The sequence below is a fragment of the Thunnus albacares genome, chromosome 12 (genome assembly GCF_914725855.1).
Source record: "Thunnus albacares chromosome 12, fThuAlb1.1, whole genome shotgun sequence".
NCBI classification, from domain to species: domain Eukaryota; kingdom Metazoa; phylum Chordata; class Actinopteri; order Scombriformes; family Scombridae; genus Thunnus; species Thunnus albacares.
Window position 1 is genome coordinate 9,154,701 of NC_058117.1, and position 13,983 is coordinate 9,168,683.

Sequence of the window (13,983 nt, forward strand, 5' to 3'; positions counted from 1 at the left end):
GATTAACCATCAAACTGACATCCTTAGAATCACACTGCTAGCGTGGCTAAAAAGCATTATCCACTTTTTCACAACAAATTTGGTGGTAAAGAACAGGCAACCAGTAACAGTTGTTACTTATCATACAGTGTCCTTATGAAGAACAGATGATGATTATGCTTTCCTGGCATGATGGTATTGCCCCAGAGGAAGATGCTGGTAACAGGCTGAAAGAGGATCCATGAGCAATGAGAGGTATGCACTGAGAGTTAACCCCCATGGATGGCACCAAGCCCTCTGCTCTCCCCCCCATGTTTACTTGATTATAGAGACCCCATAACACCAGATAGAGTTGCACATTCTGTTAGAGGGAGGTCTGCGAGGTGCTGCGTGGTCACTGAAGTTATCTGAGATGATTATGGATGGTAAACGGTAAGGTGACTCTGGTACTTTCTCTTACTTCATACCAGATGCTCCATATTTTGACATGTTGTCACCGGGGTCCCAGAAGAGCTGCTGTCTTTCCCAGCCCGGCTACACTTCTGGATTCCTATTCGCTGATGTCTGAAGGAGTGGGTGTGGTTCTCCATGTCTAGCCGCCCACTTGTCAGTCTCGTTGGACAGGACGTACAGTAGGAAGGCATGTTCTCAAGCCCCTCCCCACTCTCTTTTACACACACACAAGCAAACCCAGCTTCTGTTATGGCAGGGGCTGCACATTGGCATTTATCAAACAGCCACGGCATGCCACTCTCCCTGACAGCACCTCCCTGCCCTCTCAGGAGACAGACAGACAGAGAGGCTGAACTGAGCTGAGAGCAGACTGTAGTGGACTGCCTGACAAACACGCCCTCACATCAGCAAGACAAAGTAGAAGAAACTGCTGAACACATGTCACAAGGTAAGCTCTATTTTAATATTCATCTCGTATCTCTCTGCCGGTGGAGGACTGTTGAATTGGATTGTTAATCAAAGCTGAGATGCTGAATGTTGACCTTGAATGTCTTCGATCTGGGAGACTGGCTGATCTAAATTCAGGGTCAGAAAAGCTTTTGACTCTAACGTGATTTAACAAATTGTATGGAGTGGACCTCTGGGCCTGTGCTGAATACTAATCAGACTTTTAGGAGAATAACTTAGCCTTTTAAAGATTAAATCTTGAATTATATTTACATTTTATTACATCTATATTTACACATATCGTACAGCAGTGCACTTGAGCAACACACACGTCCACGTAAAGACACACACAGACAACATACTTTCTATTTTAACCTCTCCATGTTACCATACCACGGCGTTCTTCCTTGCATGAAGCCCCTGGCAGCTGTTTCATCCTAAGAGCTTTGAATCCACATACCACACAATGAGGCTTAGATGCCACAATGCAAATCTGACTCTGTTGCTGCTGGAGTAGGACCAGGACAACTCCAGTGGTCCAAAATCCCTAAAAAAAACATACAGACTGCAAAAAAGACTACAGATCCTGAGGATTTCTAGGAAGTCTTGTGGCAGACATAGAGTGAAAAATGTGAGTTTGAAGGAGAAAAAAGAAGAGACAGCTAGAGTAGGGGGGAGCTTGAGTCCAAACAGTTGGCTTTGGTTTCTAAATCAACTCTGAACAGAAGACAAGGTTTAGAGTTATGCACTGGAAAAACCGCTGTCTGTACAGCCAAAAAACAGAGGAGAGGAATGATTTTCTGGGAACAGAACATAGACAGGGAAACATGTAGAATTACATACTGCACAGACTGATGGACAGAGAAAAAGAAAGAGAGACAGTGGGAGAAACTCAGAGACGGGCAAAGGGCATGGAGAAAGCATTGTTACATTGTTTTTAAATCTCCATTAGGTCTCAAATTCAGGATTACATTAATTATCTCAACTTTTAAAAGTCACGCATTGAAACATTATAAAGGGTGTCAAAAAATGGTTGTGTCCAAACACAGAGTACACATGAGTGAATGGCAAGGACAAAGTGATTGAGTGTCCAAAAATGACAGCTCCTTTATTTTTCTCTGCAACAGGCTCACAATGACAATGCTAACGTGCATGCTTAGCAGGTAAAAAGTTCACTGTGTTCAGCATCTTAGTTTGGTGTCTTAGCATGCTAACATTTGTTAATTAGCACAAAACAAAAGGCATAGCTGAGGCTGTCATTAGGTTTGCAGGTATTTGGTCATTAATCAAAGCATATTAAATGTTTGACCCAATGATGGCACTAGAAGATAAAGGATCCCCTAACTATAAACTATTCATCCTGAACATAAATGAGTGTACCAAATTTCATGATAATCCATCCAATAGTTGAGAAATTTCACTAAAAGCAACAAATGTCAAGCTCATGGTGGAGCTTGAGGAAGAGGATAATGAAAGTCATTAGGATTCCTTCTTTGGGCCACGGATGTCTACAAAATGTCATGGCAATTCATCAAACAGTTGCTGAGATATTTCTGTCTGGACGTAGTGGACCAACCAATCAACCACCATTGCCATCCCTCTAGAGCCACCACTAGCATGGCTAAAAATGAGCACTGCAACCACCGTTGCTGGTATCATCAGTGACTAAAACACATTTCAAATTGCTTCACACTTAAATTTAAAATCTAAAATGATCCCTTTGTCCTCATCTGAGTGTCAGAACTTATCATTGCTTTGGAAGAATGGTCCCCTTGTGTTGAGTTCATATTTAATTTGTGGCTTCGGTAAAGAATGCTGTGGATAGAGATGTTGTGATTATGAGGTTTGTGCTGATGCAGGGAGGGTGTAAAAGGTCTGTGTGTGAAAGGACACACTTACCCAGAGGAGGAGAGCAGCTGTTGTGGGAACAGAGAGGTGAAAAGAACTCAAATAAAGGAAAATGGCCACTCAAAAAGCTGTGGCATTCCTATAAACTAAAATATGACAAGAGTTTTAGCTGGATACAAAGGACGCCTTGATTTTAAAAACCTCACAAAAAATTCAACTCACTCTAATGCTTGACTTTGGATTGAGTTCAGTGTGTGCAGAGGCAGCATTACTGTAGCGTTGTGCAGTACTGTTTGGCTGGGGCCTGTTTGGGGTAAAGCGAATATTTTACGTTTCATTTCTTGGGTTTCCTGTGAGGTGGGTGTACTGCTCCAAGCATAGACAATTTAAACCTGTGCCATGGAAATGTGTAGAGAGTTAGGCAATGACTCTTAGGAATTGCCTAACCCTACCTCTGCTGTTTCCTCTGTGGTAACCTGGTCAAGAAGAAATCTATGTCTATATTTAGGTGTAAGAAAGAGAGGCCATGAGGGATACAGCATTTGAATCTTATTTGTTTGTCTGAAAGCAGGCAATGAATAGTCTAAAAATGTAACATTTCTGTTTCTGAAGCTTTAGAAGTTTTGATTAGCTTAATGTTGATCTTCTGACATTTCCACAAATCTTCGGACAAGTTAAAAGACATGTTTGACACTTTGGGAAATATGCATATTTAGCTTTCTTACTGAGAGTTAGATGTGAAGACTGATACCACTTTTGTAACTGTTTGTTAAATATGAAGCTATAGCCAGAAGCTGGTTAGCTTAGCTTAGCATAAGGACTGGAAACAGGGGGAAACAGTTAGCCTGGATTAGTCCAAAGGTTAAAAAAATCTGCCAACCAGATTGACTAAAGCTCACTAATAAATGTTATATCTTGGGGTTGTGAGCTATGTGGAGCTAGAGCTAGGCTAGCTGTTTCCCCTGCGTCTTGTCCATGCTAAGATAACTGTCTCCTGCTGTAGCTTCACTTTTAATGGACAGATATGTGGTATCAATCTCAGCAAGAGAGCAAATAAATGTATTTCCCAAAATGTCAATCTATTTCTTTAACTACAACATTTGATTACATTTTTTTCTTTCACAAATTTCTTTAGAGTTATCACCCTATTTTTCACATTATCAACGTTCCATGTTGAAATGAAACTCTTCATGTAAAATACTTTCCCGAAAGTGTTTTGTTGAAGTCCAGCCAGCCGCCTGCATTCTGGACTTGATGATCGAGCCAACAGTAAGACTGACTGAGATGTCTGCAGCGACAGGTGCTCTGCTGTCCAGCACTGACTGACAGAGTCAACAGTGTAAACAGTCTCTGCGTGTAGTCAACATAGGCTCTCCTCCTAATCTGAATTCCTTACTAGCTCTGTGCACATTTCATCAGAACTAAATACATTTTCTTGTGTCTCCTCTGGTTTGTCTTTCTACCAGAAGGACATTCAACAGAATGATCTTCAATTAGCTTGTAAAATGAAGATACATGTCTGGGTCTCGTTCCTCTCTAGACATGTACTTTAGCTTTACACCCACATGTATGGGCTAAATTTAGACTTGTCAGATTGTGTGCTGAAAGATTCCTCTCAACATTATAAAACCCCACTGGCATAACAACATGCATAGCGTATCAGTTTCAATGTATAACACATGTATCAGATTTCTGTAAGAGCAACAGAACAGGTAGTGAAAAAGAATTATGATAGATGCTTTCACCAGACTTATGAAAACATTATTTAAAAATATAAGAAAAATGTCCCCAGTGAGAATACAGCTGGGGACCTTTGTTGCATGACGTTTTCCTGTATAAAATTTTTGGAAGGCTGCTTGTGTTCAGACTACATATAGCATTTGAGAACTTTGTCTTCTTTTCTTATATGAAAGAAAGGTTTTGTGGAAAAACTTTCTTTTTTTTTTTTTTTTTAAACAAAGTAAGGTGTCAAAAAAATTGTTTTGGTATTGATACCAAAACTTTGTTATCATATCTGCACTAGTACTAAAATAAATCCAGACACACCCACCCATAATGTTAACTTGTTATTCACAAAGGAGTGCACAATATAATGTTGGTTATTTTCTTTGAATCACCTACATTTGTACACATGAAATTACAAACTCTACCCATCTGGAAACTACAAAGGCCAACATACAAAATAAGTATGCATGTGTGCATATATATTCACAACACGCATCCTTGAGTTCAAGTGTATATGTGCATTTACATCTTAGCTTGTGAAAATGTGCACATCCCTGTCTGTAATTTGCTAGTCATTGGAGAGCCTGTGAATGGTGGAGGTCAAAATTCCCAGCAGGGCCATTTGGTGGTGTTTGTCTGTTTACTGCATAGCTGACATTGTTTGGGGCTGCGGCTCGGTGGCTGCGGCGCCTCAAGAGGACAGCGAGCTGCCACAGGGAGAGGGAAGGGAAAACATGGGAGGAGGTGAGGAAGGAAGCGAGAGACACTGTGAGAGTGAGGTAGGCAGAGAGATGACTATATAGAGTACAGGCTACAGTATGTACTCTAGAATATAGACTATATACAGTAAAGACATAAGAAAAAAGAGTCGGCCGATCAAAAGGGCAGATGTACCATGCACTGTAAAAAGGAGAGTGAAATGAACTGTGAGACAGAGTTTAGCAAAAGTAAACCAGTGATCTGAGAGAGGAGCATAGACCAACTACTGTAGTAGGAGGCATGGAGCAAGAAGGGGGAAAAGTAGTGAGTCAGAACAATGGTTGTCTGTATTTATGTCTGTAGGAGTATATTTTGTTCTGCTGGCCATAGCTGCTGGGCTAAACTGTCTAAAGTTATTTTCAGCTCTCGTCCTGGATGGCAGGGCTGTAATCAAGTGAACATCAGGCCTGCCACTGTTGAATAATAGCAGCCTGATCCATGGAAGAAATGAAGCAGCAAGAGCGTGAGAAAAAACAGAGGTCTTTGAGAGAAAAGGAGAATGATAGTGAAGAAGAAAGCACTTGAGTGTAATTTAATGTTTGTGTCTTGTGTTTTGCGCTACATGTGGGAGAATGAATAAGAGGCAGATTGTGAATGAAGTACAAAAAAGCACTATTGCTGTTCAGAACGATCTTCCATCTGGTCATGAAATTAAAATTGAGTCTCTCACCAAAAATACCACAGCTGAACCTCAAGAGTATGTCAATGCCAAAATGAATCTGGCTTGCCTCTAGAAATCATGAATATGTTCAATATTTTATTAGATAACCACACAACAACCTCTTCTTCCTCTTGTAGAAATGCCCTAGCATGTGTTTTATGTGTTGTTGGCTAAATTCAGTCCAGTATTTGATTTTATTTTGCTTGTTTTGTAAGGAACAAATCACCCAACCAGATAATGTGACAACAAATTGTTTGGAAAACTAAAGACAGCAAAATGATGGAGGGACAAAATGGTAAGCGAGTCCCAAACATGACAGAATTATACCAAATCTGACTTTTATGTGCTATAGATTCTAAATTGCTGTTTAAATGTTTACAGGAAATATCTCGCCCCATAAAACAACAGAGAATGGAATTAAAGGGAAGCCCCCTTACTCGGTGGAAACCCCTTATGGTTTTCGACTTGACCTGGACTTCCTGAAATATGTAGATGACATAGAAAAAGGCAACACCATCAAAAAAGTTCCCATCCAGCGCCGAAGCAAGGGCCCACGGGCCAGCACTCTTCCCAGGCACCTTAACCCCTCTGGGTGTGGCTACCGCCCGAGTGCTTGGGGGTCTACAGGAGCTCTTGCCCCTAGGTCTCGACTGTCAGATGGCCATCATCATGGCTACACTTCCTGGGCTTATGATCACAGGTCGTCACTTTCTCCGACAGGCCTAAAATCTCTGGCAGAAATGGAGGCCAGAATCAGGGAGTTTGATGAGCAACCCTTGGGTGAGCACATCCGACCTCATCTCCTCCGTGCCTCCAGTCTGCCTCTCACAGTATTGCTGAGACAGGGATCAGAGTCCACGGATGACCCTGGCAGCCTCCGAAGTTCAAGGGATCACCTTGGTGGAGGAAACACCTCCTGTGAAGACATCTTCTACTCTTCAGACAGCCCTCGCACCCAGGACTGCTCAGGGCTGTTGAGGCGCCTGACAGAGGCGCTGGAACGTGTGGGGGAGCTAGAGATGGAGGTGCGGGTCATTCCAGAGCTCCGGGCTCACATTTGCATCCTTCAGGAGGAAAGAGAAAGGCTCCGTCTGGGCCTGAATCCACATATCCAACCTCCATCCATGAACGGAACCACAGACCCTTGCACCTCCTCCCATTATGGCACTGTGGACAGCAAAAGGCCTCAACATGAAAGTCATATCATGTTTCCTAGAAATCACAGTATCAGCCAAGACAACTCCAATCCTACGCATGAGTGGAGGACTAGTACAGATTTGGATGAGCTGCTGACGGTGACATCCCTGCAGGCCAAGGTAGCTGTGCTAGAGCAGAAGCTTCATGAGACTGGGCTGGAACTCCAGAGGGTCTCAGGGCTGTTGAGGGAGCAGCAGGACGAGAGCAAAAGGAAAGATGAGAACATTGACCACCTTACCAGGAATCCTGGGGTGTGGGTCCGTGCAGAGAGGGTGGTGGTAGACCAGGATGGAGATGAGGTGGTGGTGAGATCAAAAAGTCCAGACGCATTTATCACTGCAAGACGTGTTACCACAAATGGACAAAGAAGTCAGCATCAAGACTGCGTTGCCCCTACCACGGAAAGGAGTCCACCAGTGTCTGTGGAACCTGCTGAGGGTATAGACACAGCAATGGTTGTCCACCACATAAAGAAGATCAAGAGACTCCTGGATCAGCAGTGGGAGTGTTTGTGTGCAGATGGCACATCGGCTGAGGGTGGTAAACCGCTACAGCACCCAGACCCTAAAGTCAACTTCCTGCAGCAGGAGATGATGGGACTCGTCGACATCCTTACCTCCTACTACACTCAGCACGGACATAGTGATGGAGAGAGGATTCAAGATGAAGGTATTGTAGTCCACAGACTGACTATCACATCAATGAAATGATTATTAAATGCCTATATAGCACTGCAAGAAGAAATGTGTTGGTTGCCCTTTGTCAGGACCTGTTCCTCGAGAGTCAACCAAAACGAACTGGACTAAAGAAGAAGTACTGACTATTAGGACTTTACATCTCACATATAAGACAGGCTAATAACTTAGCCAATCACAGCACACTGAGGTCTACATGCACATGTTCAACCACTCAACATCAGCCTGAAGAATGGGAGTGGATCATGCCCTTCAGCTAATTCACTGTTCATGATTTTGTTATGAAGCATAGTGTGGTCACTAGTTGGTAAGTGAGGTCATTTTTAAGGTTATGAAAGGAGAGTAAGTCAGTTATTGCACAGCCTTAAATCATGGTTTGAAACTTTCAAATACTAGTTTTCACGTTTGTGAGTTTACATACAAAGGAGTCACAAGAGACAATGTGAATGAGGAGAAGTGTTGCTGTTGCTCCGGAGGGTTAAAAGTGGTTATTAAAATTTCAGTGATGAGAGATAATCCAGCAGAGCTACATTTATATTAGCAACACAAAATAGAAACGACTCTCACAGCTACAACACTAAAAAGAATGGCAACTCAACAGCTGTATCAACACATGAGTAAGAGCAAGTTCATGTGTGGACTTTGGCAGTTGTTGAAAAACCACAATCTCATTTAAATTTCAATTACGAAACACTGTACTACTTCAAAGAGTTGCTGAATGTGTTCAAAGTCATATCCACACATTTTGTCTCACGGCACAGAAGTCTTGTCAAAATAAAGGGAAGTTTTTATTTTGCTGCAATTTGAAAGTCAAAACTGAAAGTCTTTTACAATTTAGCAGTGACTACATCATGATGCACAAATTCAAACTCAAAATTTACCAGTTAGATTTAAACATGGTTGTTGTTGGTTTGGGTTTTTGTAGTTATTCTTTCATTGTATCTCTTCTTTATCAATGTAAACAATTTTGACTAAATATATGTTCAGGGTATCAAATAACACGATTAAACAATATTAGCATTTCTTAGAACCCATAAACAGAGCATTACAATATAGCTTTAAGAGCAGCATGTAAAACAGGGATTTAACTATAATGAATATGTATTTCAACAGGAGTGTATAATGTTGTTGTTCAGCTGTTTTCATGTTTCATCACATTCTGTGTGTTTTTTCTCTCTGTAGCCTGTAAATTCATCATGAAGACAGACGGAGGTGGCTGGAAGTCAAAAAGCCTACATTCTGGTGGTGTTAATGAAGGGTTAGTAGATAAGTCTCTGACTTTTGCAACCTTTAGAGTCATGATTATTGGTTACATTGTTTACAGCCATACTAACTTCTTTAAGCTGCTGTTGTATTGTTCTGAATGAGAAAAACATCATAATTTAAGAATGAAAGATGAATGCCACTCCTTTTAAAGTTGTCAGTTTGAGGAAAGCGTTGACTCCCATGTCTAAGAACTAGTGAATGACTCAGAGGGTCAGGGTATTTTTTGGTCAAGTATTACCTTAATATATAAGTTCTCTATGAGTCTACAAAGTCAGACTGCTCTTGAAAATTAAGCTACACCAAGCTTTGAAGCTGTAAAAGGACTGTACTTAGTAACTATTGATTAAATTATCCTGGATCATACAATATGAATAATGCATCAGCAATCTCTTCCAAAAGTCTTTGTCTTGTTCCTAAATGAGCCAACTTTGACATTGTAGGGATAAATGGTTGATTACTGATGCTTTAAATGTGGAAAACACCAGCTACTGGTTTTAAACAATATGTGAAAGCTGAACTGTCCAAACTTTATCTTTATTTGGAAGATCTCACATTCACAGACCTCTTTCACTAATTAACTAGGCAAACCAGAACATGATCATATGATGATTATAACAGATTCATATAGAGTCAATTGCCAACATTTAGATAGCAGATTCTTTCAATTTTCTCGCCTTGCTTTCCTTTCTTTAATTATTTTAAAGACGCAAAACAACCGCAAGTGGAAATCTCCTTGGGCAGGATTGTGTGAAGTGGAGCGTTCATGGCAATTGGGAGCAGAAGGAGCGCAGCATCAGCCCTCGGGAGATGGCTGCTGCCCAGGTGGATGCAGACCCAGAGAAGAGAGGGATAGAGGGAGAGAGGCAAATGAGCCCAGACAGACAGATGATATCAGGAGGAACAGGATCAGGGTGGACAGATGGAGGAGTAGCGTCTGTGCAAGCTCCAGAGAAAATGGCTAAGGAGAAACTGCAGCCTCTAGGGGAACAGATGGAGGGCAACTCTGGCTCCGAAACAACCACCAGGGGCAGGTGAGAAGACCAGAACAGAAGACTTATCAGTGTTTGTTTTTCTAATTGTGGTGTTTACTCCTCAGGGAATATGTTTTTATTTCATCTTTTTCAATGCTGTGAGGCCTAATTTCCCTTATTCTCTCTTTCTTTGACATACACGTGCACTTTCTTCTAGGGAGACAGTAAGTGCAGAATTTCTGACTGCCTGTCAGTTCCTCAAAGATCACATGAACAACATGGAGAACCCCAACGATGACGTGGTGTGTAGTCGTCATTCTTTCACAAACACTTTCAAGCAAATGTAAAGAAACTTGACTTTACTGAAGCTGCTTATGGTGACAAATTGTATATGTCTAATTAAAGCATTGGCCAAATCCATGTCAGGAAGCTTCATTTTTAGTATCATTCATGTGTTCCTCTATGTTCCAGAGGAAGGCCCTTGTCATGCTGTTTCAAAATTGGTTCGGTGTGGCAGCAGAGGAGGGTTCAATGGCCGACAGGGTGGCTGTGTACCTGAGGGAAGTGAAGAAGGTAACACCTGCACTGTTGGCCTTCATGATCAACCTAGCTGATGACAACGGTAACACAGTCCTGCATTACAGCGTGTCCCACTGCAACTACAGCATCGTCAGCCTGCTACTGGACACAGGTACTCTTCAGAACAGAACTGAACAGAATTTACTTCAGTATGCCATGCACTCAGTCACTAACAAACTATTTATGTTGTAAATCTCTGTACCACAGGTGTGAGTGATGTTAACCTCAGGAACAATGCTGGCTACACAGCAGTGATGCTGGCCTCACTCACAGCCCCTGAAGGCCCTGGTGGCATGGAGGTGGTCCGCAGGCTCATGGAGCAAAGCAACATTAACATTCGCTCCAGCCAGGTATCATCACCAATGCCAACACTTTTCAAATGTAACATGAGTAATTAAAAGGGGGAGCTTTTTTGGGTGAAATGTGAATAGGAGAGGGGCTTTGACTCCAAGCACTATGTGCAGGTTGTTTTCCAGATGTTAAGTAGTAAATTTCACCAATGTTACAAATTAAAATCTATGTACTTGTCAAAAAAAGCACTACTCAGACTGTGAAAACTTTAATGTCTTACAGCATGTGACTCTGAAAGGAGTTTTTTTTTTAAGCTTGAGAAAATAATCCTGATGATGTCATCAGGGCTGTCTCAAAGTGGGGGATGGAGTTTGAAATATGTGGGCATTTAGCAGGCAGGTTGGGTCTAACGAAGGATGATATTGAGTTGAACTATGGGAAATGTAGGATCCAGTGTTTTTGAAGATAACGGATGCTAAGGACATAAAGTCACAATATGTCTGTCTTCAATTTTTATCTTTAAAAAAAAATGTGTCTCTTGTGAGACCCCAAACTTCATAAAAGTTGATAATGAATTGCTGGAGTATCCTTTAAAGCGCCCTTTAGCAAGACAGTGAATCTCAAAAGGCGATGTGTTGAACTAAGATGAACAACATCTACTGTAAATAAGGGGGAAATTAGGAAAGAGAGCAGTGTTTTCTAACCAATCTCTAAATCGTCATTCTCTTTCTCTGTCCTGTCGTCTGTCCCTGTCAACACAGACAGGCCAGACAGCACTGCACTTGGCGGTGAGACACGGGCGAGTTGTGATGGTTCGTCTGCTGCTGAGCTGTGGGGCAGATGCTAACATCCAGGACAGCCAGGGAACCACGGCCCTGATGTTCGCCTCTGAGAAGGGCTACACACACATTGCAAGGCTGCTGCTGGAGAGGAGCCAGTGTGACCTCACCCTGACCGACAAGGTGATACTGGGAGAGATATGGAGTATAACATTTGAAAAAGTGCTACAGTACATGTGGCCTTTTAGAATGATTGTGTGCCATTGGGTCACAGTTTGAAGAGAATTTGTCAGCTGGGTGCAAAAATAGAAGATGAACAAAAATACATTTCTCTTTCAGAGCAAACAGAGCTAAATCCTTCAGAGTTCAGTCAGTGACTCAAAGCTCACATATGTTTGTCCTCCAACCCTTTCACCAAACAAACATCCTGCTACAGTAGAATAGAGTAGAAGTGCTGTCTTCATTCGTGTGGAAACAGGCTAATTGTTGTCTCATGCTTGGTCATAATTGCTCCTTTAGTGGTAATTATACCAAATGAATCACAGTTAACAGGACAATCATTTTTAATATATTATAATTCAACAGGCAGCCCTGCCTTTAAATCGATTTTCAGGAGTTCACAAGATGACTCCTACTCGATTACTCTTGTGAAATCCTGTTTTATTTGTCAACAAAATGGCATATCTACTTTTCTATATCCACATAAATGAACACAAAAAGGAGCTTAGATGTATGAATGCTCAAATGTTTTGACTCACAGTATGTGGATGTGGGTGGACTGACAGTTTGGATGTAGCAGAATGGAGCTTTTCCCAGGATTAATCAGGGCTACAGTGAAGACAAATCTCCCTGGGCTGAGATGAGCTAATCCGCTAACAGTACCTTATCTGCCAAGTCTGGAAGGGGAAGCAGGAAGGGGAGCAGAGGAGAGGATGCATATGTATATTCTAGTTTTGACCTTTAAAGTACAGTTTAAGAGAGTAAACTGTCCATCAAACACAGGCTTCCTACCTTGATTCTAAACCATGTTTCACCTTGACACCAGCACAGATTAATGAGACTAATTAAACTTTGACAAAATTAAATAATTTATCTAAAGAACTGAAAATGCAACCTTGCACATAGAATCTGTCTTCTGCCTAAATGCTGCACCTTAAAACTAGTTGCATGATACAGGTGTTAAGCACACTTGTGTCCAGTGTGTCCAAATATATAAAAGATTTGTGACTTTATCCTAATTTCTTGTTTTTCTTTCTTTCTGTCCTCCAGCGTGGTCGAACTGCACTCTCTATCACCATGCAAGGTTCCCACACTGATACAGCCGCCCTGCTGCAGGCCCATGCTAAGGCTCGAGCTCTGTAGTGCTGGAAAACTGGAAAAGAAGACCTATGATCCTTTCACATGTGCTTTTATCTCTCTGAGGCACTTCAAAACCCAGTTTAGTATTGACGCTAAGTGCTTTGATTGAGCTCTTGCTTTCGTGATACTGTTACGGAATTCTGGGCTTCTGCACATCAGCATCAGCTTGACTTTTTATATATTTTGTAAGATCAGTGAGTGTTTGTTATGATTACTGATGCAATATACAGTAAATGTGCTTGTCTTTACTGTTGATGTTCATAGTTATGTCTGATCTTTGCACATCCAAGTAGCAGCTTTGCTCTGCAAACTATGCAATGAAGAAAATATTTATTATGATACTTTTTGTTGTGTTGGTCATGAAAATGACATTTATCAAAAAAATCAGTACTTATAATTACATTTTCAAAGTTACAAGTGCTTTGATGTTTTTTAAAGGAAGTTTTGCATTCTTTTCAGCAGCTGAGCACTTTAAAAATAAAAATGCTTGTGAAATACATTAAAAAACACAAATGCTGCATGTCAAGCACTTGAAAGAAAGAGACATTTTTGGAGACAATAAACTACCCTGTTAATTTCACCCACTGCTATTCTGATGTCTGTTTTTAATTAAATGATAGAAATAGATGATATGGTGTTGTTTAAAACAAGTAAACATATGGTGGCTCATCCATCAAAGTGAATTAAAAACTCATTCATCAGCTTTGTAGCTGTAGTGACAACCCTGACCAGCAGGTGGCACAGCTCCTCCATTCCACTCACTACAGCCAAATCAAACACACACAGAAAGCAACAATATACATAAATCTGGAATTCTAAACTGATCCTATCCAAGGGATTAGATCTAATCCCTTTCAAGTGTGACATACAATTATAGACATGACACCAACCGAATTGCACTAATTCCACTGTGAGAGAGGACACAATAAGATTCACCTGTATGGTACTTGGAATCGCCCAGTCAGGCGTGAAAG

At 41.3% G+C, this 13,983-nt stretch overlaps 1 protein-coding gene across 1 annotated transcript; it reads left to right on the forward strand.

The window, feature by feature from the left end:
• Nucleotides 1–473: 473 nt before the first annotated feature.
• LOC122994547 (KN motif and ankyrin repeat domain-containing protein 4-like) lies at nt 474–13,595 on the forward strand. The gene is made up of 10 exons (XM_044369278.1): nt 474–880; nt 6,088–6,167; nt 6,254–7,738; nt 8,947–9,022; nt 9,735–10,061; nt 10,219–10,303; nt 10,473–10,692; nt 10,788–10,930; nt 11,633–11,833; nt 12,920–13,595. Exons 2-10 carry the CDS (start codon nt 6,149–6,151, stop codon nt 13,010–13,012), a joined length of 2,649 nt encoding a protein of 882 aa, XP_044225213.1. The 5' UTR covers nt 474–880; nt 6,088–6,148; the 3' UTR covers nt 13,013–13,595.
• The last annotated feature ends 388 nt before the right edge of the window (nt 13,596–13,983 follow it).